Here is a 26,468-nt window from a genome sequence, read left to right on the forward strand (position 1 = left end):
CAACATGGAGATCAGGTCAGGGAAGGCCATGTGTGAGAAGGAGAGCTGGCTGTTACAGTAAGGAAAGAGAGGATGGATATTTAAGTGATAAAATTGGCAAAATGGCATAAATGGCTAGGAAATGATGAGATGGACTCTGGCAGATAATTAGATGACAGTGTCATTTAGCAAGATAATAAGGAGTTTGAAAAGGATGGCACTCAAGGTGAATGGTAACGTGAAATATTTGTGTGACCGTTGTTTTCATGTCTACTTCTTTCAGCTACTTTGTAGAGGTTAGAAGATTGATCAGGGGATCATTTCAAATCTCAAGTCTATAACTTATTGGGTTTCTGATCATAAGAAAACTGTTTATCCTCTATAAGCCTCGGTGTTCTCATTGGTAAGATGATAATAAGAATGCCCGTGTTAAGGGGTTGTCATTGGTAAGGGTTAAAAGAGAAAATGCACACAGAGTGCCTTCAAGAGAGTGTTGAAGAATAGCAATGCCAGTTATCATTACCCCTTTCCCACTGTCCACTGAATGCTCACTGAATTCAGGGTCTACATTTGTTTCCTTCGACTTGGTGCCCCCAAGGGCCTTCCCTCGTGGTCTATATGTAATTTTCCATCAGGAAATAATTGTTGAATTGAGCTGAAATGGTGGATGAAGCAACCAACAAGGGATTAATCTCCAAAACATGCAAACAGTTCATGCAGCTCAATATCAAAATAAGAAAGAAAAAAAAAATAACCCAATCAAAAACATGGGCAGAAGATCTAAACAGACATTTCTTCAAAGAAGACATAGAGATGGCCAAAAAGCACATGAAAAGCTGTTCAACATCACTAATTATTAAAGAAATGCAAATCAAAACTACAATGAGGTATTACCTCACATAAGTCAGAATCGCCGTCATCCAAAAATCTATAAACAATAAATGCTGAAGTGGGTGTGGAGAAAAGGGACCCCTCCTACACTGTACATGGGAATATAATTGGTATGGCCACTATGGAAAACAGTATGGAGGGTCCTTAAGAAACTAAAAATAGAACTATCATATGACCCAGCAATCCCACTCCTGGGCATATACCCAGAGAAAACCATAAGGTGAAAAGATGCATGCACCCCAGTGTTCACTACCGCACTATTTACAGCAGCCAGAACACAGAAGCAACTTAAATGTCCAACAACAGAGAAATGGATAAAGAAAATGTGGTACACGTATACAGTGGAATATTACTCAGCTGTAAAAAGAGTGAAATAATCCCCTTTGCTGCAACACAGATGGACCTAAAGATTGTCATATTGAATGAAGTAAGTCAGACAGAAAGACAAATATCATATGATATTGCTTAAATGTGGAATTTTAAAAAAAGATACAAATCTTAAAAAAAAAAAACAAGGTATGAACTTATTTAAAAACAGAAGTAGAGTCATGGATGTAGAGAACAAACTTATGGTTACCAGGGGCTTAGACGGGAAGGGATAAATTGGGAGATTGGGATTGACATATACACACTGCTATATGTCAAATAGATAACTAATATGAACCTACTGTATAATACAGGGAACTCTACTCAATACTCTGTGATGGCCTAAAAGGGAAAAGAATCTTAGAAAAAAAGAGTGAATATATGTAAGTATAACTGATTGACTCAGCAGTACACCTGAAACTACACAACATTAAAAGTCAACTATACGCCAGTAAAATTATAAAGTAAATTTATAAATAAAGAAATTTATAAATTTATAAATAAGGAAACAAACAAAAAAGAAACAGTGGAACATGAAAACACCAAACGAAGCTTCTTGAAGAGATGGAGAAGGATTCCTGATTGCCTGATATATAGATATTTCAGGTAAATAAGTCCCACAGTAAAGGCCAAGAGTGACATTGGGGATGAAAGACAGGAAAACAGCAATGGTACTAATGAAGTAAAATGGAAGGTGGCTCCTAGCAGTAAAGAAAGCAAACTGACCCAAGGGAAAGGACCTCAGCAGGAGTCCTTGCAGACACATGGGGCTTTCAAGAGGAGTTAATGATCTCACATTTTCCTTCTTAGCTCAAGTTTCTACCAATATATCACATCAGAAATCATTTAAAATATTACTTCAGGAAGAAAACCATAGGGGGGAAAAAAAAACAACAACCATAGGGCATAAACCTTATGCAAAGACTTCTCTACTGGCCGAGAATAGAAACCTATTCTGAACGCTGATACGTTGTTCAGCTGGCATCATAATTCTTGTTTTATTTTTCTTTCAGTAATTTAATTTTTTCTGAACATGTGCCATGTGAATCTTTATATATAAATAAAAAAATTAAAATAATTGCTTTCGCATTGTCAAACTAAATTTGTCCAGCAGAGGAATAAAATAACTATATTCATTATTAACTGAACACAAATAAAGTATAAATCAACAAGATGGAGCACAACCTTAAGTGGAAATTCTCTTGGTGAACTGGATTTAGATTTTGGGGAGGTTAAGATACAAAAGGGTGATTTAGCATAGATCTAGCTAGAATAGGTCAGCAGCATATAAATTACACTAAGGTGACATGAAAAGAAGGGAAAGCTTCTTTAACACCAGATAAAGTCAGCAGCTCTCAAGCATTGTATCTTCTAAGAAACCCTCCAAATTTTTGCAGTGCATGGTGACCCCCTCTAACCCGGGGCAGCTGCAAATTGTATGCATGTTGTTTACAGCACAAGGGTGCCAGGGAGAAGTGAGGGAAGGATCCTTAGTGAAGTGAAGAAAGATTTTTTCCTCCTTTGCACAGGTGCACGGACAACTAACAGCCCTGCTATGTCTCATGTTCCACACTGTCTTTCCATTAAAATAAAAAAAAGTTCCCAAATATACAAGTCAAGGTCTAGTTTCTCATTATAGAATAGCTCACATCTCTTTCCCAGCCTCTCAGATGAATTTAAAAGCCTAGGAGGATGAATGGAATATGAGGATCGATGAAGGTACATTTGCCATTCCTGAGCTATCCTACCCCTCCCTGTGGTTCTGTCTAGCATCTATTATTCATCCTGTAAATTGTGGATTTTCAGAGGCTTTGAATCTGCCTGAGACTGTAAAAGATCATCTCCTGGTACCTTTCGTGCCCACCAGATGTCTCAGGCAATACAATCACGCCTGCTGCTTTTTTCTGCTCCATCAGCAGGCTTGTTGGGGCTGTTATCTGTCTGACAAAAAATTCAGCTTGAAGAAAGGTCAGGGTACTGCTAGCCAGAGTATATGGTATAGCTCTGCTGATTTTCAAAATGTCAACACCCGCAACTTTGCATGCTTTGATTACCACCAAGAGGAAAGAGAGGTGGAGACAGTGTTGCTGCTTCATTGCTTTCCAGGCAGGATTAAACCCCCATGAAAATGTCTTTTCCCATCCTTTTATTTTTAAGTTCCTCAGAGAGTTCTAAATAGAATATTATATCCAAACATAATGGAAGAAAGAAAATATTTCTCTGCTCTTATACACACTCATTGGAGAAAGCAATGGCACCCCACTCCAGTACTCTTGCCTGGAAAATCCCATGGACGGAGGAGCCTTGTGGGCTGTAGTCCATGGGGTCGCTAAGAGTCGGACACGACTGAACAACTTCACTTTCACTTTTCACTTTCATGCATTGGAGAAGGAAATGGCAACCCACTCCAGTGTTCTTGCCTAGAGAATCCCAGGGATGGGGGAGCCTGATGGGCTGCCATCTATGGGTCGCACAGAGTCAGACACTACTGAAGCGACTTAGCAGCAGGAGCATACATACTCATCTATAGTTTGTGTTTGAATATGAGTGTTGGCATATTAGGAAACATAGCATAACCACCCAGCTAGAAAATGATAGCTGATGAAAATCAGACAGCTCACATGTAAAACTGATTTTTAAAATCTGATTTTTAAAATCTAAAACATCATAGAGAAGGCATCAAGGAGCTGGAAAATTTAAAACAGAGAGAAATTCACTGGAAAATGGGCTTCCCTTGTGGCTCAGCTGGCAAAGTATCCATCTGCGATACAGAAGACCTGGGTTCGATCCCTGGGTTGGGAAGATCCCCTGGAGAAGGGAAAGGCTACCTACTCCAGTATTCAGGCCTGGAGAATTCCATGGACTATATAGTCCATGGGGTCACAAATGACTGAGCGACTTTCCCTTTCACTGGAAAATGAGTATCAAGAGCAATAAACAAATCTCACATAGAGGACCTAGAACTGAACTGAAAGGAAGCCAGCCATAGCTACTTCCCCAGCATAAGAAATATCAGAAAACATGGATTTAGAAATGTGAGACTCCTCTTCCCCTCGTCTACCCCACCAGCAAAGAAAAACAAAAGATGCTTCTTCAGTTCAGTTCAGTTGCTCAGTCTTGTCTGACTCTTTGTGACCCCATGAACCACAGTACGCCAGGCATCCCTGTCCATCACCAACTCCTGGAGTTCACCCAAACTCATGTCCATTGAGTCAGTGATGCCATCCAGCCATCTCATCCTTGGTCGTCCCCTTCTCCTCCTGCCCCCAATCCCTCCCAGCATCAGAGTCTTTTCCAATGAGTCAACTGTTCGCATGAGGTGGCCATATTATTGGAGCTTCAGGTTTAGCATCAGTCCTTCCAAAGAACACCCAGGACTGATCTCCTTCAGAATGGACTGGTTGGATCTCCTTGAAGTCCAAGGGACTCTCAAGAGTCTTCTCCAACACCGCAGTTCAAAAGCATCAATTCTTCGGCGCTCAGCTTTCTTCACAGTCCAACTCTCACATCTATACATGACCACTGGAAAAACCATAGCCTTGACTAGACGGACGATGCTTCTTAGCAAGGACAAAATATCCACTTGGTTTGAAAGAACTATAGTAATTATGACCCACTGCATGCGGAATGATCAGCAAAAGGGCTTGGGGGTCAAAGCCAACCATCACCTGAAGCTTTCGCAAATAGACATCTATACCAAGTCATACGTGAAAAACTAGGAAGAAATACATTTAATAATTTTCCACTTTTAGATTGCACTGCTCTGTAGAATTCTACGGGAAAGGAAGAAAGATCTGAAGTGTTGTTAGGGTTTACATAAACGCCCTTTCCCCATTCCAGGTATTCTTAAGCTCTTAGCACTAGCATTTCAGGGGGCATTTAACACCATGCTGCAAGCCTTCTGTTTGCACCCAGTGGCAAAACTGTATGCTACTTTCCTAAGACTTTTGGATTCTTCATTTTCTGTCCAAAACTATCTTCTTAGTCTCATCTGCAGGACCCTCATTCCCACACCCCTATGCTCCAGCTTTCTCCAGTGTTAAAGCATGCTTCCTCTTCCTTCTCAGTAGTAAGAGGTGTTTAAGAACTTGGACTCTGGGGTTAGACAAACCAGGATCCAAGGGCCAGCTCTCCCATATACCCAGAGTGTGACCTTGTGCCAGCTCTCCCATATACCCAGAGTGTGACCTTGTGAAGTCATTTCAGTCATTAATGAATTAATAAATTCAGCAATATTTATTGAGCTTGTAATGTGTGCCAGGCTTTGTGCTGCACATTGGGAGTAGAGTTTTTTTTTTTTAAGTGCAAAAATTCTTGCCCTCAAGAGGCATTTATTCTAGTTGGGGGAGACTAGTTAGGAAAAAATGTATGATATACATTACGACAAAAAACAAAGCTAGGTTAGGACACAGAGTGCCACAGGCATGGAGAGGAGAGAGGATTGTGTTTTCCACAGGCTGGTCAAGGAGGGCTTTTCTGATAGGATGGCACTGAGAAAAAACCTGAATGATGAAGGGAGTGATGCTTGCAGATATCTGGGAGATGACATTCCAGGCAAAGGGATGAGCAAAGAGCATTCCTGTTGTATTTGACAAGCAGCCAAGGCGGGGAAAAATGGTGTTGGGTGTTGGATCCAAGAGTGGTAGGAAATTGTATCACAGAAGAGTGAGAGCAAAATTATGTAGGATCTTGAATGTATGCTAAGAACCTTGGGTTTTAACCCAAGTGAGATGGGAATCTGTTGGAAAGTTTGTTCACAATGCTGACATTATCTCATGTGTGTTTTTAAAAGCTCACAGAGAGATTGGGTATAAAGCAACGGCAGAAGCAGAGAGACCAGTTAAAAAGCTTCTGCAGAAGTTTGAGAGAGGGACGAGAATAGCTTTGACTGGAATGGTAGTGGAGGAGGTGATGCTCTCTGGTAGGATGATTCCAGTGTCCTCTTTGGGTATTACTCACCACTGTTATCATATCAAATGAAGTTGCTGTTATGATTACATGAGGATCAGTAGCGTAAAGTGCTTAGGGTAGTTTTGGCATCTAGGAAATGGTTAACAAAAAGACAGTGTTATTTTTACTATCAGGCTCAGCAGAAATGTCACCTCTTTGAAGTCTCCCTCATCACTTATTTCCACCCACCCTTATCACCAGCACAATCTTTCTCTTCTTACATTGCGTGTTGTACATACCATTGCAAGAGAATTACTAGAGCATGCACCCTCATATTTTCGCTTTGCTTTCTCAGCTAGAATGCAATTGTGAAGAAGAGGGTTGTTGTTTAGTTGCTAAGTCGTGTCTTACTCTTTTGTGACGCTATGGATTGTAACCCACCAGGCTCCTCTGTCCATGGGATTTTCCTGGCAAGAATACTGGAGTGGGTTGCCATTTCCTTCTCTAGGGTAATCATCCCCACCCAGGGATTGAACCCACATCTCCTGCAGTGCAGGCAGATTCTTTACCACTGAGCCACCAGGGAAGCCTCACCCTCACCTGTACCTCCACTTAATTATTTGGACCAGTCATATCATTTAATGTGTATTATTTAGCCTATATTACTTTGCATACAAAATTATTAAATTTTTTGCATTTATATCTTGATTCCAACTAGATCATAAAGTTTCATCAAACAGGCATTGTATCTTTTATTCTTCATATGTCTCAGAGTACTATGTACATTCATGGGTCAATTATTATTCTGTTTCATTAAAAGAAAAGCTTAGTAAGTAAAGACACAGAATAACAAGAATGATTTAATAGAAAGTGTATGACATTTTTTTGATGTACTGAGTGAGTGATGTTTGAATATAATTATTATTGCTTCAGAAAAGCACAAGCCAGAGAAATTTTAGAATGCTTTTAGAGTCACAGGGACAATAGCAGGGCATTTCAGCACTCAAGACTCATCATAAAAACTAAGCTGTTTCCTTGTTAAAGGCACTAATAGAAAGTCCAACTCTAGAACCAGATAGATTTGGACTCTGGTGTTTTCAGGAAAATGACATTGAAAAAGTTAGACAAAATGATGAAAGATACATAGAATTCAGTGGAATGTCTTTGGACTATCTAGAAGATTTGTAGTCAAAGACAGTAAGAATATAACAAATAGAGATCTCCCTCAAGTTTCTATCAACAGGAGCTTAGATATTTGATGGCACTTTTGTAGGTAGTAAGGCATATAAATATCTCACCTAGCAAATTGTAAGCAAAATTCTAGAAAGAGATATAGCTGCTGCAGGGAGAGGGAGCCAGATCTCTGTAAGGAGACAGAAGCATTAGATATATATAACTTGAATTTGAAGGACACAGGTGATGGGACCATTCCCAGTTGGGGAGTGTATTAGCTTTTTATCACCAGAATCTTAGCAACTTACAACCACACAAATTCATTACCTCACCATTCCTGTGGAGGAACCTGGGTGTGGGTTAGCTGGATCTTCTGCTTAGGGTCTCCTCAGACTGAAATCAAGATGTCATCCAGGGCTGCGATCTCATCTGAGGCTCGAGCAGCACTGCTGCCTGGCCTCTTCCAAAGCCAGCAGAAGGGGCCCTCATTGCTTTTTATCTCTTTTTTTAAATTTTATTTATTTATTTTAATTGGAGGCTAATTACTTTACAATATTGTAGTGGTTTTTGCCATACATTGACATGAATCAGCCATGGGATGGGTGTGCATGTGTTCCCCATCTTGAACCGCCCTCCCACCTCCCTCCCCATCCCATCCCTCAGGGTCATCCCAGTGCACCAGCCCTGAGTGTCCTGTCTCATGCATTGAACTTGGACTGGCAATCTATTTCACATATGGTAGTATACATTCTTATCTCTTTTAAGGCTCACCTGATTAGATCAGTCCCACTCAGAAAACTTTTTCCCATTTGATTAACTCAAATTCATTACCACTGGAAACGTATTACATCTGGGAAATTCCTTTTGCCATATAACACAGCACTCACAGATGTGATAGACCGTCTTATTCACAAAGTTCTACCTACACCCAAGGAGAGAGGATTATACAAGTCACAAATACCAAGGGGGGGCAAAAATCTTGGAGGTTATTTCAGAAGATTGTTTACCTACAAGAGTAGGGACCAAAGGAAATAGGGCTCATCGTGTCCCAAAGGCATTGCTGATAAAGGTCCAATCATGTCTGGTTAGTAATTTTTGTTTTGCATGTTTGTGTGTGTTTAACTGGAATATAATTGTGTTACCATACCGTGTTAGTTTCTGCTGTACAGTGAAATGAATCAGTCATTAATATACATATATTCCCTCCCTTGTGAATCTCCTCCCCCTGCCTCATCCCACCCCTCGAGGTCATCACAGAGCAATGAGCTCAGCTTCCTGTGCTTTATAGCAGGTTCCCACCATCTACTGTACACGTAGCAGTTCTGATTTTTAAGAAATCTTCACATGCTAGGCAACTCCAAGAATTACTTAGAAAAATAACATCAAAATTATATGGAATGATATAATAGTGCCTTTATCTTTTAATGATGGTATAATTTAGTATTATGTATAAAAAATCAAAATATAAAAATCAGTGTTAAAATATTTGCATTTAAGAATCTGTGCTTATTTTGAATTTTAATTATTTGTGTTATTTATAAAAATTAGGCTTATTAGAATAATAAGCCAACTTTGCAGTTTCAAGTTAAAATAAGTATTGAGTCATTGCTTTACACCTGTAATTTCAGTTTGAAATCTTACTTGGAACATTTAGGAGAGTTTAACGTTCACCAGATCTGTAAATTTAATTTATTTGATTTCTAAGAATTACTTAAGTTCTTAGGAAGTGTGTTAAGTCATGTGATTAAGGTACTTAAAAAAGGAAATAAAAATATATGACATTAATAAATGTGGCTAAATGTTCAAGGAATTTAATTAGATTGTAAAGTCTTCCTTCAAAATAATTATAAACTTATTAGATTTATGGATAGATTAATAAACTTTATAAACATATAAGCTTAAGAAAAACAAGGGTTTTGAGTGAATTGAATACTAATTTTGCACCATGATAACCTTTAGTAGTTCTTTTCTGGGCATAAAAATTGCCCTTGAAGCATAAAAATATTGATTTCTATTAAGTTTCAACTCTACTATTTTGTATGACCTTTGTCAAGTCACTTGACTTGTCTTAGCTTCAGTTACTCATTAGCAACATGGAGTCATCATGTTAACATGCAGGGTGGTCCTAAGGAGTAAATGAGATACTTTGCACAAAGTGCTTGACACATTTAGAACCTTAATAATAAAAGCTTAAAAAAAATTCATTTCTTTTACTAAACATAAGGGCAGAAGCTTTGTTTATGTTCCATCTGACCACCAACAGTTTAAACTTCAATCCTGCATATACTTTCTCCAGTTCAGTTCAGTTGTTCAGTTGTGTCTGACTCTTTGTGACCCCATGGACAGCAGCACCAGGCTTCCCTGTCCTTCACCAGCCCAGAGCTTGCTCAAAATGTCCATTGAGCTGGTGATGGCCTCCAACAAGCATATTCTGTCATCCCCTTCTCCTCCTGCCATCAATCTTGTCCAGCATCAGGGTCTTTTTCAGTGAGTAGGTTCTTCACCTCAGGTGGCTGAAGTAGTGGAGTTTCAGCTTCAGCAACAGTTCTTCCAATGAATGTGTAGGACTGATTCCTTTAGGATGGATTGGTTGGATCTCCTTGCAGTCCAAGGGACTCTCAAGGGTCTTTTCCAATACCACAGTTCAAAAGCATCAATTCTTTGGCACTCAGCTTTCTTTATGGTCCAACTCTCACACCCATACATGACTACTGGAGAAACCATAGCTTTGACTATATGGACCTTTGTTGGCAAAGTAATGTCTCTGCTTTTTAATATACTATCTAGATTGCTCATAGTTTTTCTTCCAAGGAGCAAGTGTCTTTTAATTTCATGGCTGCAGTCACCATCAGAAGTGATTTTGCAGCCCAAGAAAATAAAGTCTCTGTTTTCATTGTTTCCCAGTCTATTTGTCATGAAGTGATGGGACCAGATGCCATGATCTGAGTTTTCTGAATGTTGAGCTTTAAGCCAACTTTTTCACTCTCCTCTTTCACTTTCATCAAGAGGCTTTTTTAGTTCCTCTTCACTTTCTGCCATAAGGGTGGTGTCATCTGCATATATGAGGTGATTGATATTTCCCCTGGCAATCTTGGTTCCAGCTTGTGCTTCTTCCAGCCCAGAGTTTCTCATGATGTACTCTGCATAGAAGTTAAATAAGCAGGGTGACAATATACAGCCTTGACGTACTCCTTTTCCTATTTAGAACCAGTCTGGTGTTCCATGTCCAATTCTAATGTTGCTTCCTGACCTGCACATAGGTTTCTCAAGAGGCAGGTCAGGTACTCTGATATTCCCATCTCTTTCAGAATTTTCCACAGTTTACTGTGATCCACACATTCAAAGGCTTTGGCATAGTCAATAAAGCAGAAATAGATGTTTTTCTGGAACTCTCTTGCTTTTTCCATGATCCAGCAGATGTTGGCAATTTGATCTCTGGTTCCTCTGCCTTTTCTAAAATCAGCTTGAACATATGGAAGTTCACAATTCACATATTGCTGAAGCCTAGCTTGGAGAATTTTGAGCATTACTTTGCTAGTGTGTGAGATGAGTGCAATTGTGTGGTAGTTTGAATATTCCTTGGCATTGTCTTTCTTTGGGATTAGAATGAAAACTGACTTTTTCTAGTCCTGTGGCCACTGCTGAGTTTCCCAAATTTGCTGGCATATTGAGTGCAGCACTTTCACAGCAGCATCTTTTAGGATTTGAAATAGCTCAACTGGAATTTCATCATCTCCCCTAGCTTTGTTCATGGTGATGCTTCCTTCCTAAGGCCCACTTGACTTTGCAGTCCAGGATGTCTGGCTCTAGGTGAGTGCTCACATCATCATGGTTTTCTGGGTAATTAAGATCTTTTCTGTATAGTTCTATGTATTCTTGCCACCTTTTCTTAATGTCTTCTGCCTCTGTTAGATCCACACCTTTTCTGTCCTTTATTGTGCCCACCTTTGCATGAAATGTCCCCTTGGTACCTCTAATTTTCTTGAAGAGATCACTAATCTTTCCCATTCTACTATTTTCTTCTATGTCTTTGCATTGATTACTGAAGAAGGCTTTCTTACCGCTCCTTGATATTCTTTGGAACTCAGCTTTCAAATGGGTATATCTTTCCTTTTCTCCTTTGCCTTTAACTCGTCTTCTTTTCTCAGCTTTTTGTAAGGCCTTCTCAGACAACCATTTTGCCTTTTCGCATTTCTTTTTCTTGGGGATGGTCTTCATCCCTGCCTCCTGTACAGTGTCACAAATCTCGTCCATAGTTCTTCAGGCACTCTGTCTATCATATCTAATCCCTTGTATCTATTTGTTGCTTCCATATAATTGTATGGAAGTTCAATTCCATATAATTGTATTTATACAATTATACAGTTGTATATAATTATACAAATATATATACACAATATATACAATTATACACAATATAAACAGTTACATATATATACAACATATACAATGTATATACAGTTCCATATAATTATATTTATACTTCCATAAATACTTACAATTCCGTATAATTGTAAGGGATTTGATTTAGGTCATACCTGAATGGTCTAGTGGTTTTCCCTACTTTCATCAGTTTAAGTCTGAATTTTGCCATAGGAGTTCATGATCTAAGCCACAGTCTGCTCCCGGTCTTGTTTTTGCTGACTATATAGAGCTTCTCACTCTTTGGCTGCAAAGAATATAATCAATCTGATTTTGGTATTGACTATCTGGTGACGTTCATGAGTAGAGTCATCTCTTATGTTGTTGGAAGAGGGTGTTTGCTATGACAAGTTCATCCTCTTGCCAAAACTCTGTTAGCCTTTTCCCTGCTTCAATTTGTACTCCAAGGCCAAACTTGCCTGGTAATCCAAGTATCTCTTCACTTCCTATACTTTTGCATTCCAGTCCCCGGTGATGAAAAGGACATCTTTTTTTTTTTTTTCTTTTTTTTTGGTGTTAATTCTAGAAGGTCTTGTATGTCTACATAGAACCATTCAACTACAGCTTCTTCAACTTTAGTGGTTGGGGCAATAGACTGGATTACTGTGATATTGAATGGTTTGCCTCAGAAACAAACAGAGATTATTGTCATTTTTGAGATATACTTTCTTAGCTAGCAATTAGTTTGTTATCTTTCAAGGCACAAAGGATGCTTAAAGGGTTAATTTTAATGCCCTGAGAAGGTTGACCACACACATTAGATCTTCCCCAGAAAGTAGCTGCAAGGCATACATGTTCAGTGGACTCTTTTTGATCCTATGGACTGTAGTCCACCAAGCTTCTCAGTCCATGGGATTCTCCAGGCAAGAATAGTTTAGTGGGTTGCCATTGCCCTCCTCCAGGGGATCTTCCCAACCCAAGGATCAAACTTGCATGTCTTAGGTCTCCTGCATTGGTTGGCAGATTCTTTACCACTAGCACCATCTGGGCTTTCCTGGGTGCCCAGTGGTACAGAATGCATTTGCAATGCAAGAGCTGCAGGGGAGGTGAGTTTGCGGACAGAGGAGCCTAGCAGGCTACAGTCCATAGCCTCGCAAAAAGTCAGACATGACTGAAGTGGCTTAGCACGCATGCATACCACCTGGGAAGCCCAGCTGCAGGGAAGTATCAGCAAACCAACGTCCCATTTCAGGCTCCAAGGACTTTATGCAGCCAGTGTTTCTGTGCCAATATCCAGGGCCAAATGACTGGAATGAGATTTAAAACACTAGGGGAAAGGAGAAGTTAGTATTCCCTCTAGACCAATAGTCGCACGGTGAAATGTCACTATATTTGTGTCAGAAGGAACAGAGGAATGCAGTCCTGTCTGGGCAAAGTGCACACAGAAAACCCAGAGGAGAGCAGACCTAATCCTCCACATGACTTGAGTGTACTATGGTTAGTATAGACAATCCACTTTTCTCTGAGTGTTTATATTAATATTTGAAAAATGAAAACATAGTTTTGAAGAAAGAAGTGTAAAATGAATTCTTTTGAGCACTTATACAATTTTTTAAATGTGTCTAACCTCTTGAAAAACTGCAGTGATTTTTGATGGTAATTCTGAAGGGACGCAAACACAAATATAAAACAGTATGTGAGAAAGTAGAGACAGAGAGACAGAGATGGAAACGAGGAATAGAAGAGAGTGTGTGTATCTCAGAGCAAACAGAGGGACAGATTCCCAGAGAAGCTGTGAAACAAGACCTAGATACAAAGACAAACAAGACATGATACTGAACACCAAGAGACCGAACGCTGAAACCTAATGGGACAAAAAGTAAGGGAAGACTCTGAAGAAAAGATATTTTGTGGATGAAAAATTAATCAATTAATCTATGGAAAAAAGATGGAAAATTTTGTTCAAGCCCAACTGAGTGTTATAACCCAAAAACAGAGTCTCAGAAATCTCCAGGAACTGATCTGCCCATTAGATATCATAGCAGAGTCATACAGTGTTTTGAAACAGAGAACTGGACATATTACATGACATATTACTGACAGTTGATACAATCCAGGTCCCCATGTACAACAGGAGTAGTAGGTCATGGGTCATTGTGGCCCCTTACAAAATTAAGCAGGAAGGTTATCACCTCAGGAGTCATCTTGTGATGCTGGGAGAATGTTGCTGTTTGTGGTTGAGCCGGTATTTCTGCCAATGGGGATGCATAAGGCACAGTAGAGGGGAGAGAGGACGCCAAAGGGCAGAGAAAATTTTTTTACGTCCGTATTTTCCTTGACTTGCCTTAGAATTTCATCGATATGTAATTTCCAAGGATCTGAAGAAGCCGCTGGAGGACCAGGTTGCGGGGGGGAATAAAAGGAAAGGAAGACACCACCGGGCAACATTCAATTAAGTCAATATTTATTTTGTGCCCACCAGGAACATAGCAACCTTCTGGAACTAAAGTGGAAATGAATTTAATTCTCTCCTGTTCTGAGGGGTGGGTAAGTTCAAGTCTGTGGAGCCGCCTGGGGCTGAGGCGTGAGTACGTGCAAATCCACAGTGCACGCTGCTTCCGTCTGGCTGGCCTGCAATTCTCTGCCTCCAGGGCTGCCCTACAACCCTCTCTTCCACCGACTTCATGGTGGAAAACAAATATCTAAAGAGAGACAAAGATGAAACCATTATAAAAGTTTATTTATGAACTCGTAATATCAGGTCTAAAATAAGTGTTACTTAATAGTGACACCATATTTCTTACTTAAATATAAAAAATTGAAATCTAGATATTGAAAAATAAAGAATGTTTAAATTTTTTAAAAGCACTGAACCAGAGACAGTTTTCATTAGGCTCCCCTCTAAACACACACAATGTGCTGACATATATGATACTGTGCCGTATTTTTAAAACAAATCTCTCTTTCCTTTAAAAAAATTCAGTCAAGAAATATTTCTTAGGAATGTCGGAGTACACAAACACATATCTGATCAAAATGTCTCTGAAGGCCCTACAGAAAGGAAAATGTAGTTTTGTTACATGACTCATGGTGTCCATAAGACAAAAATAAAGCAGAGGTTTAGAAGAAACACAACTATTCCTGGCAGTCTGGCAGTGGGATCTACAAAACAGACTTCCAAGGGAAGGACACCACCCTCAAAACTCATTACACCTTAGTAGGGAATCCACACACCCATTCAAACCAACTCATCTGATAAACAAATCTAAAAGAAAGAATATGTATGGCAAAATAACTTAGGGGAATACTAACTTACCTGTATTCTTACATTTCCCTACATCACAGCCAGACCCTTGAGATTGTTGCAGAGTGAAAAATAGAAGATGCTTAAAATAAAGGGCTATTTGTGTTGTGTAAAAGAGAGAACTTTTGAAGTTGAAGAAACTATGCCACTGGAGGGTGAGGGTAGAGACAGCTACTTTGAGGAACTTGGGAAGAGGGCGTAAGGTCTCCCAGACTACAAAGAAGAAAAGGTCAAAGTGAGGACATCACATAGAACTAGGGCTGAGTAATCCTTGGGCACCTTAATGTCTCCAAGTCTCTACTCTTGCCGTTTATAAAAAATGAGATAAAAGTGGCACTAAATTCATAAGGTACTGTAAGTTGTGAGGATTAAGTGGATATAAAGCTCAGTGCCTGCAATAAACATTGGTGCACATGTGTCTTTTTGAATTATGGTCTTCTCACGGTATATGGCCAGTAGTGGGATTGCTAATCCATCTGATAGTTCTATTTTTAGGTTTTTAATGAACCTTCATGCTGTTCTCCATAGTGGCTATACCAATTTACATTCCCACCAACAGTGCAAGAAGGTTCCATTTTCTCCACACCCTCTTCGGCATTTATTTTTTGTAGATTTTTTGATGATGGCCATTCTGACCATTGGAGGGAGGCTTAAGAGGGAGGGGATACATGTATACATACAACTGACTTACTTAATTGTATAGCAGAAACTAACACAACCTTGTAAAGGAATTATACTCCAATTTTTAAAAATTCAAAAATAAAAATAAAGTTCAGTCCCTGGAACATAAATGTTTAATAATGGTTGTTACTTTTAGTCAGTTTGAAAAACAAATCTATGAGAGTGATACACAAAGCTTCTAGCCATTGCACAAACACAACCATTGCAAAGAGGGAAATATCATTGGTTATGCATATTTACCTGATAAAAATAAATTATTTATAGTTCTTCAAGAGATTTACCACTACCCTTTGCAGGAAAAATATAAGCATATGCTCAAGAAAAACACCAACCATCTCCCACAACCTTGCCAACATGGAGCCACTCAGATCAACATGTCTAATATACTTCCAATCCACGAAGAAGAATAATAGAAAAAAAATTCAAAGTACTTAATACACCAATGGCTTTTACAAAATCAACTACCACCCTTATCCTCTTTTAGTCCTCCCTTCCTTCAGTACTATCACATCTGAGGCTAAAGATATTTATAATTCTCTGGTGACTAACCATAACAAACTTTTGACAAGCAGGCTGGTAAACTTGATAAAAGTATCTTAATATGACAGATATACTTCTCAAATGGAATGTGGGAGGGGAGAGGACACTTCAATTTTTGATAAGCTAAAACAGCACCTTGAAAATGGAATGACCCTACATAGGGATTTAACAGGAGAGCTAATTTCAGGTCAAATACGCCTCCAGCTATGAGGCAAGCAGGTTTGTATTTGCATTAGATTTCTCATTAGAAATCTTAGCATGATCTTCGGGTCTCATTCTTGCACTCTTCTATCCTGACCAAATCATTTGGAACTAATCACTGGTCTCAAATGAGTTGCCCAATAGTCCACGATGGGAGAAAAAAAAATAATCATGACTTAATAATTCAGCAAACATTTCCTGAGCCTTTGCTATAAACCCAGTAGCAAGGACACAGAGATGGACAGAGTCCTTGCTATCAGCCCCATCTCAAAACCATAGCACAGCCTTCCCCAGCCTCTAACACAGTCACTTAGTCCTGCCCACCACCTGAGCCACTTTCTGTGGCTCCAGCCACCTCCAAGTATGGCTTGCCATTTTTGCCTTCCTGTGTGGCTACAGAGCAGCTATGATTTAAGATTTCTGAGCTTGTGAGGGTTAGCCTTCTCCAGAAAGGAGAAGCTCAAACAGGAGTTTCCTCCAATGATTCTATTTTGCAAAATAGGGCTTTACTGTTTCACTCCCATTTCAGTTCTTGTTCTAGAAGTCCTCATGTTTCTCTAGACCATTCTTAGGAGGAGTCTGCCTAATGGACAATCCTGTTTCCCTGGGGATGGAAGTTGTTATTCAGAGTGCAATCTTAGGGGCTGATGTTCTGTGACCTACAGACAGACTTCCCTGTGGACACCCTTAGGGATTTCTAAAGTCCACTTACCCGTTACCTTGTGCCCAACTCCAGGGAACTGAGCTGCAAAAAATTAAACCATCTAAACCCTAAGGACAGATCTTTGGCAGCTAGTACTCACTGAATAAAGGAACAAAACATTCAGTCATTCATTCACTGAGTACTTAATAAGTGCATGCTGTGTCAGACAAAATGTTAAATCCTGAAGCTGTGGAAATAGGAGGAAGTAAACCATATTATCATGGAGCACATAGTCTAAAAAGGAAAACAAAGAGGAAGCAAATAATTATAAGTGATATAGTAGAAATATTCAAAAACCTAATGGGAACACTGAGAGAGACAGGCAAGTTTTGGCTATGAAAGCTAGGACAGGTGTCACAGAGGAGGTGATATTGGAGAGGAGTTGAAAAATGAGATGGGGGGATACTAGATGGACAAAATAGCCAGTCGGTGAAGGGCAGTGAGTGCAAGTACAGAAAGTCCCCTACATACCAATCTTCAAGTTGCAAACTTTCAAAGATGTGAACGTGCATCTGATTCCAGCAAGGAATCGGAAGCTGTGTCGTTAACGTCAGGGATGAGTGAAATTGCAGCTGACCCTCATCTCCTCTTGCTGATGGTCCCTCAGCTCTATCATCTCCCACCTTTTCTTCCTCTTCCAGTCAGTAACTCTTCTTGTCCTTTGATTCAGTGTCAGCCCCTGTATGCCAGCTGTTGTACTGTATTACTGTACTTTTCAAGGTACAGTACTGTAAGATTAAAAATGTCTATTTTTTGTTTTTATGTATTATTTGTGTGAAAAGTGTTAAAAGCCTATTACGGTACAGTAATACATAGCCAGTCGTCTAGGGGTACCTAGACTAACTCTGTTGGCTGTTCTGTGCTCAGTTGCTGTCATGTACAAGCAATTAAACTTACAAACGCACTCTGAGAAGAGAACGCCTTCATTTGTAGGGGACCTACTGTCCATACATTTCAGGCAGAGGGAACGGCATATGCAAAGGCCCAAGATATAGAATAGCCTGGTGTATCCATGGCACAGTAACCTTCTAATATTTTGCTTAGGAGTTTGTCCATTTTTTTAGAGGCCCAAAATGGCAAATGGAATTAATCTTGAAGGCCTGCTGCCTCTTGCCCATCTTTGTATTCAGTATGTGCTCAGTCATTCGGTCATGTCCAACTCTGTGACCCCATGGACAGTAGCCCACTAGGCTCCTCTATCCATGGAATTTTTCAGGCAAGAATACTGGAGCATGTTGCCTTTTCCTACTCCAGGGGAATCTTCTCAACCCAGGGATGGAACCTGCGTCTCTTGTGTCTCCTGAATTGGCGGGCAGATTCTTTACCGTGGAGCCACCTGGGAAGCGACAGTATTCAAACAATCTACTACACATGAGAAAGACAAGACTGACACGCATGGTGCCTATTTGCAGTCTAAGCACAGACCATCTTGAGCCACTGAGGAGTGTTGTTACTCTGGAGAATAATGTGTCTAAATGTATCCTTCTTGCCACCCCAGTTGGGAAAGCTTCTTTAGGATCTAGCCTGGCCTCAGGAGCATATCCTGGGACCATGAAAGATGCTCTATCTTTCCAGCCACTTACATCATTACATGTAAGTAGTCCATAGGTTCTGAATTATGATACCCGCCCTTGAGGAGAAAGTATAAACTGAAGGGGAGGGAATGAGAACAAATAAGTATGAAGAGTATAATAAATGTCATTAACAGTACATTCTTAAAACATAAAGAAGAAAGAACAGCAAGATCTCCCTGATGGTAAGAAAACTTCATTGAATGGATTATAAAAGATACTTGCCTGACAAGTGGCAGTCTGAGAGGTGGAGAAGGGTATTTGCAGATGAGGAATCATCTGAGCTCACAGCATGTGATGTGTGAGAGTCAGCAGCCTATTCAGTGAACAGCAAAACGGTTTGGTATTTCCAGAGTTGTGAAGGACCAGGACCAGGGGCAGACATACAGCAACAAGGGCAGTCTGGGTAATTGTGCAGTGCCTTCTATAAGAGCTGTTTCTTAGACACACCTGAGGAGGTAAGGGGGAAAACCTTCTAAGTCAGAGAAACTAGGAAGAAAGCCAGTGAGACATTCAGAACAAAGAAATCGAGCCAGAAATTAGGGCTAATAAGAGCATCGACTCTCTGTCCTCCTGCCTGGGTGAAATACAGAAGTCCAGGCTTGAGTCCAGGTGCTTTCACAAACAGTCCTGACCCTGTGTCTGTGGGAACACCTCCAGCACCTCCAATCTGACCGAACTGCCAGTGCCCTCTAGTGGTGGCTCACTTGATGGCTAGATGACACAAACCATCCAGTTCTTCACCCAAGTACCTGTCATGTGCTGGCTTCCATGACAGCTGCTGGAGTCACAGGTCTTTAAGACACTGATTTCAGGATCACATTTTAGGGTGTGAGACACTGAAATGAACACATCCAAACAATAGTGTGTGAAAGTAAAAGTGTCAGTTGCTCAGTCAGGTTCAACTGTTTGTAACCCCATAGACTGTTAGCCTGCTAGGCTTCTCTCTCCATAAAATTTTCCAGGCAAGAATACTGCAGTAGGTTGCCATTCCCTTCTCCAGGGGATTTTCCTGACCCAAGGATCGAACACAAGTCTCCCACATTGCAGGCAGATTCTTAATTGTCTGAGTGGTCAATGCAAAAAAAATAAATAAATAAAATGCAATCAGAGATAGTCATAAGACAAAGAGTTGTATAGAAAAGGGGAGCTAATAATGCAGAATCAATTCACCCTGAGGATAGTTGGCAATAAATCTTAATTTGTAGGAGATGTCACACTTTGCTGCTTCAATTCTGGCAATGTTCTGAAGTCGCTAATTATATTGAGCTATTCCAGATCACATATTGCACAAAGATGAACGTGGGAAAGTACTTGTTTCATTTATAACTGAGGCGGAAAAAAACCCCTCCAAATAAATAAATCCATGGCAATCAAATGTAACTGTAGCTCATGCTAGGTAATAAGTGTACCTTTGCAGATAGATATGCTTTATAACTGCCCAAGGGGAATACTTGAATCTTTTTAAATAATCATTCCCCAAAGGATCTGTTTTTCAAAGTATTTTTACATCTTGAGTTAATGTTCAGTGGAACACTTCAGTATATTTTCCCATTTTACATTTTATAATGTCAACACGTGAATCAACTTTGCACCTTGTTGACGTTCTTCAAAACTTTATCTCCAGCCCAGCTGACATTCCTATGTTCATTTTTCTGTATCACTTAAGGCCACACATCTCTCTACTTATACCAGAGAACACCAGCATCAGGTTTGACTTCTCTTTTCTCAACTAAGCTTCCATTAATTCCTCTTGATATTGCATCTTACATGCTTCTCAAATCTGTCTACTTCTCTCTGACCTCCCTGCCTCTACTGATGTTCAAGTCTCCCAAATGGTCCTCTGGACATCTCTTTTTTTAGTGCATTTTATAAAGGGGTCAATCTAACACATATTATTCTCCCGCTGAAAGTCATTAAATTAACTACCATTCCCTTTAAGTGAAAGTTCAGTAAAAAGTACCTAAAATTGCTTGCAAAGTCCTTCCTGACCTGTCCTCTGCTAAGCTCTCCTGCCTCAATTTCATTCTTTCCTTTTCCTTTCCTTCATCTCTTACCTTCCAATTATTAAAAAATGTTTTTTATGCCTCAAACACTCCATTCCTTTTCTAGAACATTCTCTTTTTAACTGGAGAGCTTTTATTATTACTTCAAGCTACATCTTGGATATTTTATTAGAATCATTCCTGGACCTTCTAAGTCCAGCTTTGAGTTCCTCCCCTGTTCCCTTTGTGCCTTGGAGTTCACCATTACACTGTATGGAAATAATCTGTTTTCTTTAGTCCAACAGTGTGAACACAGGAATTATTTAATATCATATCTATATTGCATATGATTCACATTTCTAGAATGAACTAATGACATCTGATCTGCTCTCTGCCAAATGGTATAGAGACTCCCCTCTGGGAGGACCCTAGGTGCCCAGCTATGCTGATGACCTGGGAGATAGGTCTATCCAACACTGGATGAAGTGTCAGAAAACTTATTTGAATGTAGATTTAAGTCATGATCTCCAAACAGCTTATCAGTAATCCAACTGCCTTTAAAAGAATCTTCAACTGTAGGAAAAGGTAAAAAGGGGGGCTATTTTTGGCTCCTGAAAGTCCCAATATTTCAGATAACCTCTTTTCTTAGAAGATTAAATTTTACTTCTTACCAAAATCACCCTGGCCAATATCTAGATTCTCAGATCCATGGGGCTTTCACCAATTTCATTCACTTATTCTCCTTCATCTATTTCTCACTGGTTAAGCACCTATGAAGTGCAAGATGCTGGAAATACTAGTTGATGTCATTCTCCACACCACCTCCACACTCAATCTATTCAGGGCTAAGAGGAATGAAGAAAACAAACATGTAATCTTGTGATACAGATTCCCTCCAAGCTCACTGAAAATTTTAACTTAAGGAAATAATTCCAGAAGGTATAAAAAATGTTAAGAAATGAAACATTTTTTCTTTATATTTGAAATAAAATAAGCTTTAAGAGCAATAAATATAAAATGAACAGCAGATACCACAAGAGGAAATTTTTTTGCTTATAAAACTGTAAAGATTCTTATTGTATTAGTTCATTAGTCAGTGCTATTTGCATTAGTTACCTTTTAACTGAATTCTATCCATAACTGAGAAGCAAACAGTCTGGCAAAGTCCACACAGTTTTTTCAAAGACATATAGCCAAAATATGGCCAAAGCTATAAAAGATTGATTATTCACAGGTTGTTTGCAACTGCATAGACTGTAACCCCCAGGCTCTCCTGTCCCTGGAATTTTCCAGGCAAGAATACTAGAGTAGATTGGCATTTCCTACTCCAGGGGATCTTCCCAACCCAGGGACTGAAGCCATATCTTACATCTCCTGCATTGGCAGGCATATATTTTACCACTGTGCCACCCTGGGAAGCCCAGTCAACATGGATAGCTTGTGACAATTACTCAAATAAGCATGCCATTGGTGGGCCTGGTGATGCTGTTACCAGAGGAGTAGAAATGTATTCTAAAGGATTTTTGACTTGAGCAAGATTTGAAATGAGTAAGAAGTTTTTTGAACAAAATGATTCTGCAGTTTTCATAAGCCAAGAACTCTTCAAAATACATCTCTGAGGCATTGCATAAATATTTAGAGCCTGGTTGAATTCCTTGTTATTCTTTTAACACACTTCAGTGTATGTATATCTGATACCTTTGTTGTTCTTCCTGAATGAAATAGCCTCCAGCCACAGGTGCCTGTCAAACTCAAATATCATCGCTTCTATGAAGCATCACACAGGGATCAACAGAAATCTCTCTGGCTGAATTAATTCCTCCCCACTCCGAGTGCTCACAGCATTTTGTGATTTGCCATTCAAACTGCACTTATTGTGCTATATTATCCTTACTGGTAGATATATCTCTGTTCCCTAAAAGACTATGACCACAGGACCCAACAGTACCTGATACATCTTAAAGCCTCCATATAGACAGGTTTAATGTTTGAATCATCCTATTTTTTCTCCATTTCTCTGTGTCACGATAGTACCAAGTTCATCCAGTTTTGGCTAACTTCATGAGGTACAGTGTTAAACAGTTCTGATCTGACAATTTAGATATAGATTATTCTCAATTAGTCACAAGTCTATCTTGGAAAAAAGCATGGAGTTGTAGTTTTAAGAGATTTTGTGGTTTGGGGCAATCAACTTACCTGCATGGCTTCAGTTTCTTCATCGAGAAAATGAGGACTAAATAATCTGTACATTCCCATCTTCTCCTAGTCTATGAACCAATGTTCTTTCCTGAATTCATGTAAAATTAATGGTCTAGATTTTATTTTTTAGTGCTGGGTCTTTGTTGCTTTCTCCAGTTGTGGTGAGCAGAGCCCAGGCCTCTCAATGTGGTGGCTTCTCTTGCTGCGGAGCACAGGCTCTAGGCATACAAGCTTCAGTAGTTGCACCATGCGGGTCCGAGGGCATGCAGTCTTCAGTAGTTGTGGTTTGCAAGCCTAGTTGCTCCATGGCATGTGGGATCTTCTCAGACCAGGGATCGAACCGGCAGACCCTGCATTGTCAGACAGATTCTATTCACTCTGCCACCAGGGAAATCCTAGGTTTTGTTTTGTTTTGATTTTGTTTCCCGTTCCTCCGCTCTGTTTTTTCTTTAAAAGAAAATCAAATTGAAATTCTTTACAGTTTACTATGATGTCATTAGAGCTCTGAAAGTCACAGATACAGACTCAATCCCTTACTCTGACACTGACTAAACTAACCGGATAATCTGGTCAATTTCAGCTTGACTAAGCTTCAGTTTCCTCATGTGTGAAATGAGAATAATAGTGATAGTGGTGGTTTCATAGAGTTGTGCATAATCTTCTTCTGTATTTCTTATGACTCTCTGCAGTTGCAAGTTGTATAGGGATGCAAAGGTCTTAGTAACACAAATATACTCACTCACAAATTAATTAGGGGAAAAAGTGGAAGCAATGACAGATTTTATTTTCTTGGGCTCCAAAATCACTTTGGACAGTGACTACAACCGCTAAATGAAAAGATGCTTCCTCCTTGGAAGAGAAGCTATGACCAAACTAGACCCTGTCCTAGAAAGCAGAGACATCATTTTGTCAACAAAAGTCCACACAGTCAAATCTATGGTTTTTCCAGTAGTCATGTATGGATGTGAGAGTCGGACTATAAAGAAAGTTGAGTGCCAAAGAACTGATGCTTTCAAACTGTGGTGCTGGAGAAGGCTTGAGAGTCCCTTGGACTGCAAGGAGATCAAACCAATCAATCCTAAAGGAAATCAGCCCTTAATAATGACTGAAAGGACTGATGGTTGGGCTGAAGCTCCAATACTTTGGCTACCTGATGCCAAGAGCCAACTCATTGGAAAAGACTCTGATGCTGGGGAAGATTGAAGGCAAAAGGACATGGGAGTGGCAAAGAATGAGATGGTTAGATAGCATCATCAACTCAATGGATATGAATTGGAACAAACTCCCGGAGACAGAGAAGCCTGGCATGCTGCAGGTTGTAAAAAGTTGGATATGACTTAGAAACTGAACAACAACTATTTTCTCCCATTCTATAAAATGTAATCTATTTCTTGCTGATTGCCAGATATCATAAACATCTGATAATACAGTGCAAATATAGTACCAAGTACTGCACCAGTACCATTTGTAATATAACCATGAAAAATTACCTGAAGAAGAAAGAACTAATAAAAATATAGCAGACTAGGTACATTAAAATTACTGGATAGAATATGGGAATAAATAGATAAATCTCTACAATATTTATCACAAAAAGCAACTATATTTATGATCATATGGCAAAAAGTTTCTAAAGGGTGTTATTAGGTACTGTGATGCAGTCTTTCAATGCTCAAACTTAATTATTTAACTCCTTTCTTTTACTAAGAAGTATTTATGGAAGCTATGAGCAAAAGGCAGAGAAGGCAATGGCACCCCACTCCAGTACTCTTACCTGGAAAATCCCATGGACGGAGGAGCCTGGTAGGCTGCAGTCCATGGGGTCACTGGGAGTTGGACATGACTCAGTGACTTCACTTTCACTTTTCACTTTCATGCATTGGAGAAGGGAATGGCAACCCACTCCAGTGTTCTTGCCTGGAGAATCCCAGGGACGGCAGAGCCTGGTAGGTTGCCGTCTATGGGGTCGCACAGAGTCGGACATGACTGAAGCGACTTAGCAGCAGCAGCAGCATGAGCAAAAGGATGAAATTCAGCATGAAAATAGGAGTGCCTACCCAGTGGGCATTGTAGGGCTGGCCAGGGACAGTGAGAGGCAGCAAAGATGATCTTCACCTAGCTCTCAGCTCTGCCTCTGGCCAACTCTGGAGGTTACCTTTATTAGCCAAGTGAGAAAGCAATGGAGAAAAACATGAAGACTCATGGTCTGTGTATGTTTGACATCTAGCAATTTATTACAATTTCAACCTAAGCTGTACTGTGCTTAGCCACTCAGTTGTATCCGACTCTTTGAGACCCCATGGACTGCAGCCCACCAGGCTCCTCTGTCCTTGGGGATTCTCCAGGCAAGAATACTAGAGTGGGTTGCTATGCCCTTCTCTGGGTGATCTTCTCAACCCAGGCATCAAACCCAGGTCTCCTGTATTGCAGGCAGATTCTTTACCAACTGAGCCAAAACCTAAGCATCTCTATTCAAATATGAAAAACAAACTGATAATTTCAAAACTTCAGTAGAACTTTGGTAAATGTTCATTTAATTTATTTCTCTTGCATTTTGTAATAAAGGTAAATTCATTAACTTTCTATGCTATTAATACTACAAAGTTTCACTGCAGATAAAGCAAAAGTTGGCCAAGTCTGCTTAGGCAGTCAGAGATCAGCTGGCTCCCTTACCCTAAGACATAATAGTAAGGATGATAACTGCTCCTTTTTCATCACCAGTAATCTTAAAGACTTGATATCTTCATTCTAATTCTCATTATAATCTTTTCAGGATAGATTTTGTTGCCTCCAGTTTACAGATAAGAAATTTGAGGTGAAAGAAATTAAAGAAATGTCACCAGAGTCACTGGCTGTCTTCCTAACTCCACAGCCTCTTTCACTATGTTCAACTCCTTTCTTTGCCAAAATTCAGGTTTGAATGTATTTGCTAATAATAGAAGAATTACACCTACAAAGAAGAATCTTTAGAGTATAAGTTTATCTTTGAAAAAAAGTGGTAATTTGAAACCTTTTTTTCATTTTGCATCTCAATTATTATTACTGGTAAATTTAAGAAATCAAGTTTAAAAGTTATGCATTTATTTCACTGTTGTTCTCTTTTTCTACAGACTTTCTGGAGAAATACTAAAGAACAATGACCAAAAACTATATTGCACCAAAAACAAAATAGAAAAAATAAAAAAAGTCTGCAATTAATAAATCCCTAAACTCAGTAGGGATTGAGTTTCCCACTCAATCTCTTCCCCACATCATTTTAACAACTGAAATGTGAACTACAAAGAGATTCAGTGAACTTTCTAGGGTCATTGAGTTCAACGTCTGCTGAGACAACACACCAACTATTCTTGCCCTGTCTGTGGATTTTGATAGCTATCTTTGATCCAAGCATATTGTAGTGAAAATATGAAATTTATTTTTTAATAAAACAATAAAAACAACTGAATTTGTGTGTTATGAGCAACCATTTACTTCCACTTATAGCAGCTTTGGTCATGGATTACTTGCAAAGGCATTTTCATATGGGCAATGTAAATTACATAAACAAAGACTATAAATATTTACATATTTTATGTCATATTAAAGTTGCAGCAAAAGAAATATTTCCTGTTAGTTGAAGACTG

At 39.5% G+C, this 26,468-nt stretch overlaps 1 protein-coding gene across 1 annotated transcript in view; it reads left to right on the plus strand.

The window, feature by feature from the left end:
• PTGER3 (prostaglandin E receptor 3) overlaps positions 1-26,239 on the plus strand; it is a 215,532-nt gene extending 189,293 nt beyond the window's left edge. Inside the window, exon 3 of the mRNA XM_052637045.1 lies at positions 25,956-26,239. Within this exon, the coding sequence (XP_052493005.1) occupies positions 25,956-25,985 (30 nt within the window). The 3' untranslated portion in view covers positions 25,986-26,239. The remainder of the gene's footprint in view (positions 1-25,955) is intronic.
• Positions 26,240-26,468: the final 229 nt, after the last annotated feature.

The sequence above is a fragment of the Budorcas taxicolor genome, chromosome 3, assembly GCF_023091745.1.
Source record: "Budorcas taxicolor isolate Tak-1 chromosome 3, Takin1.1, whole genome shotgun sequence".
Lineage (NCBI taxonomy): Eukaryota > Metazoa > Chordata > Mammalia > Artiodactyla > Bovidae > Budorcas > Budorcas taxicolor.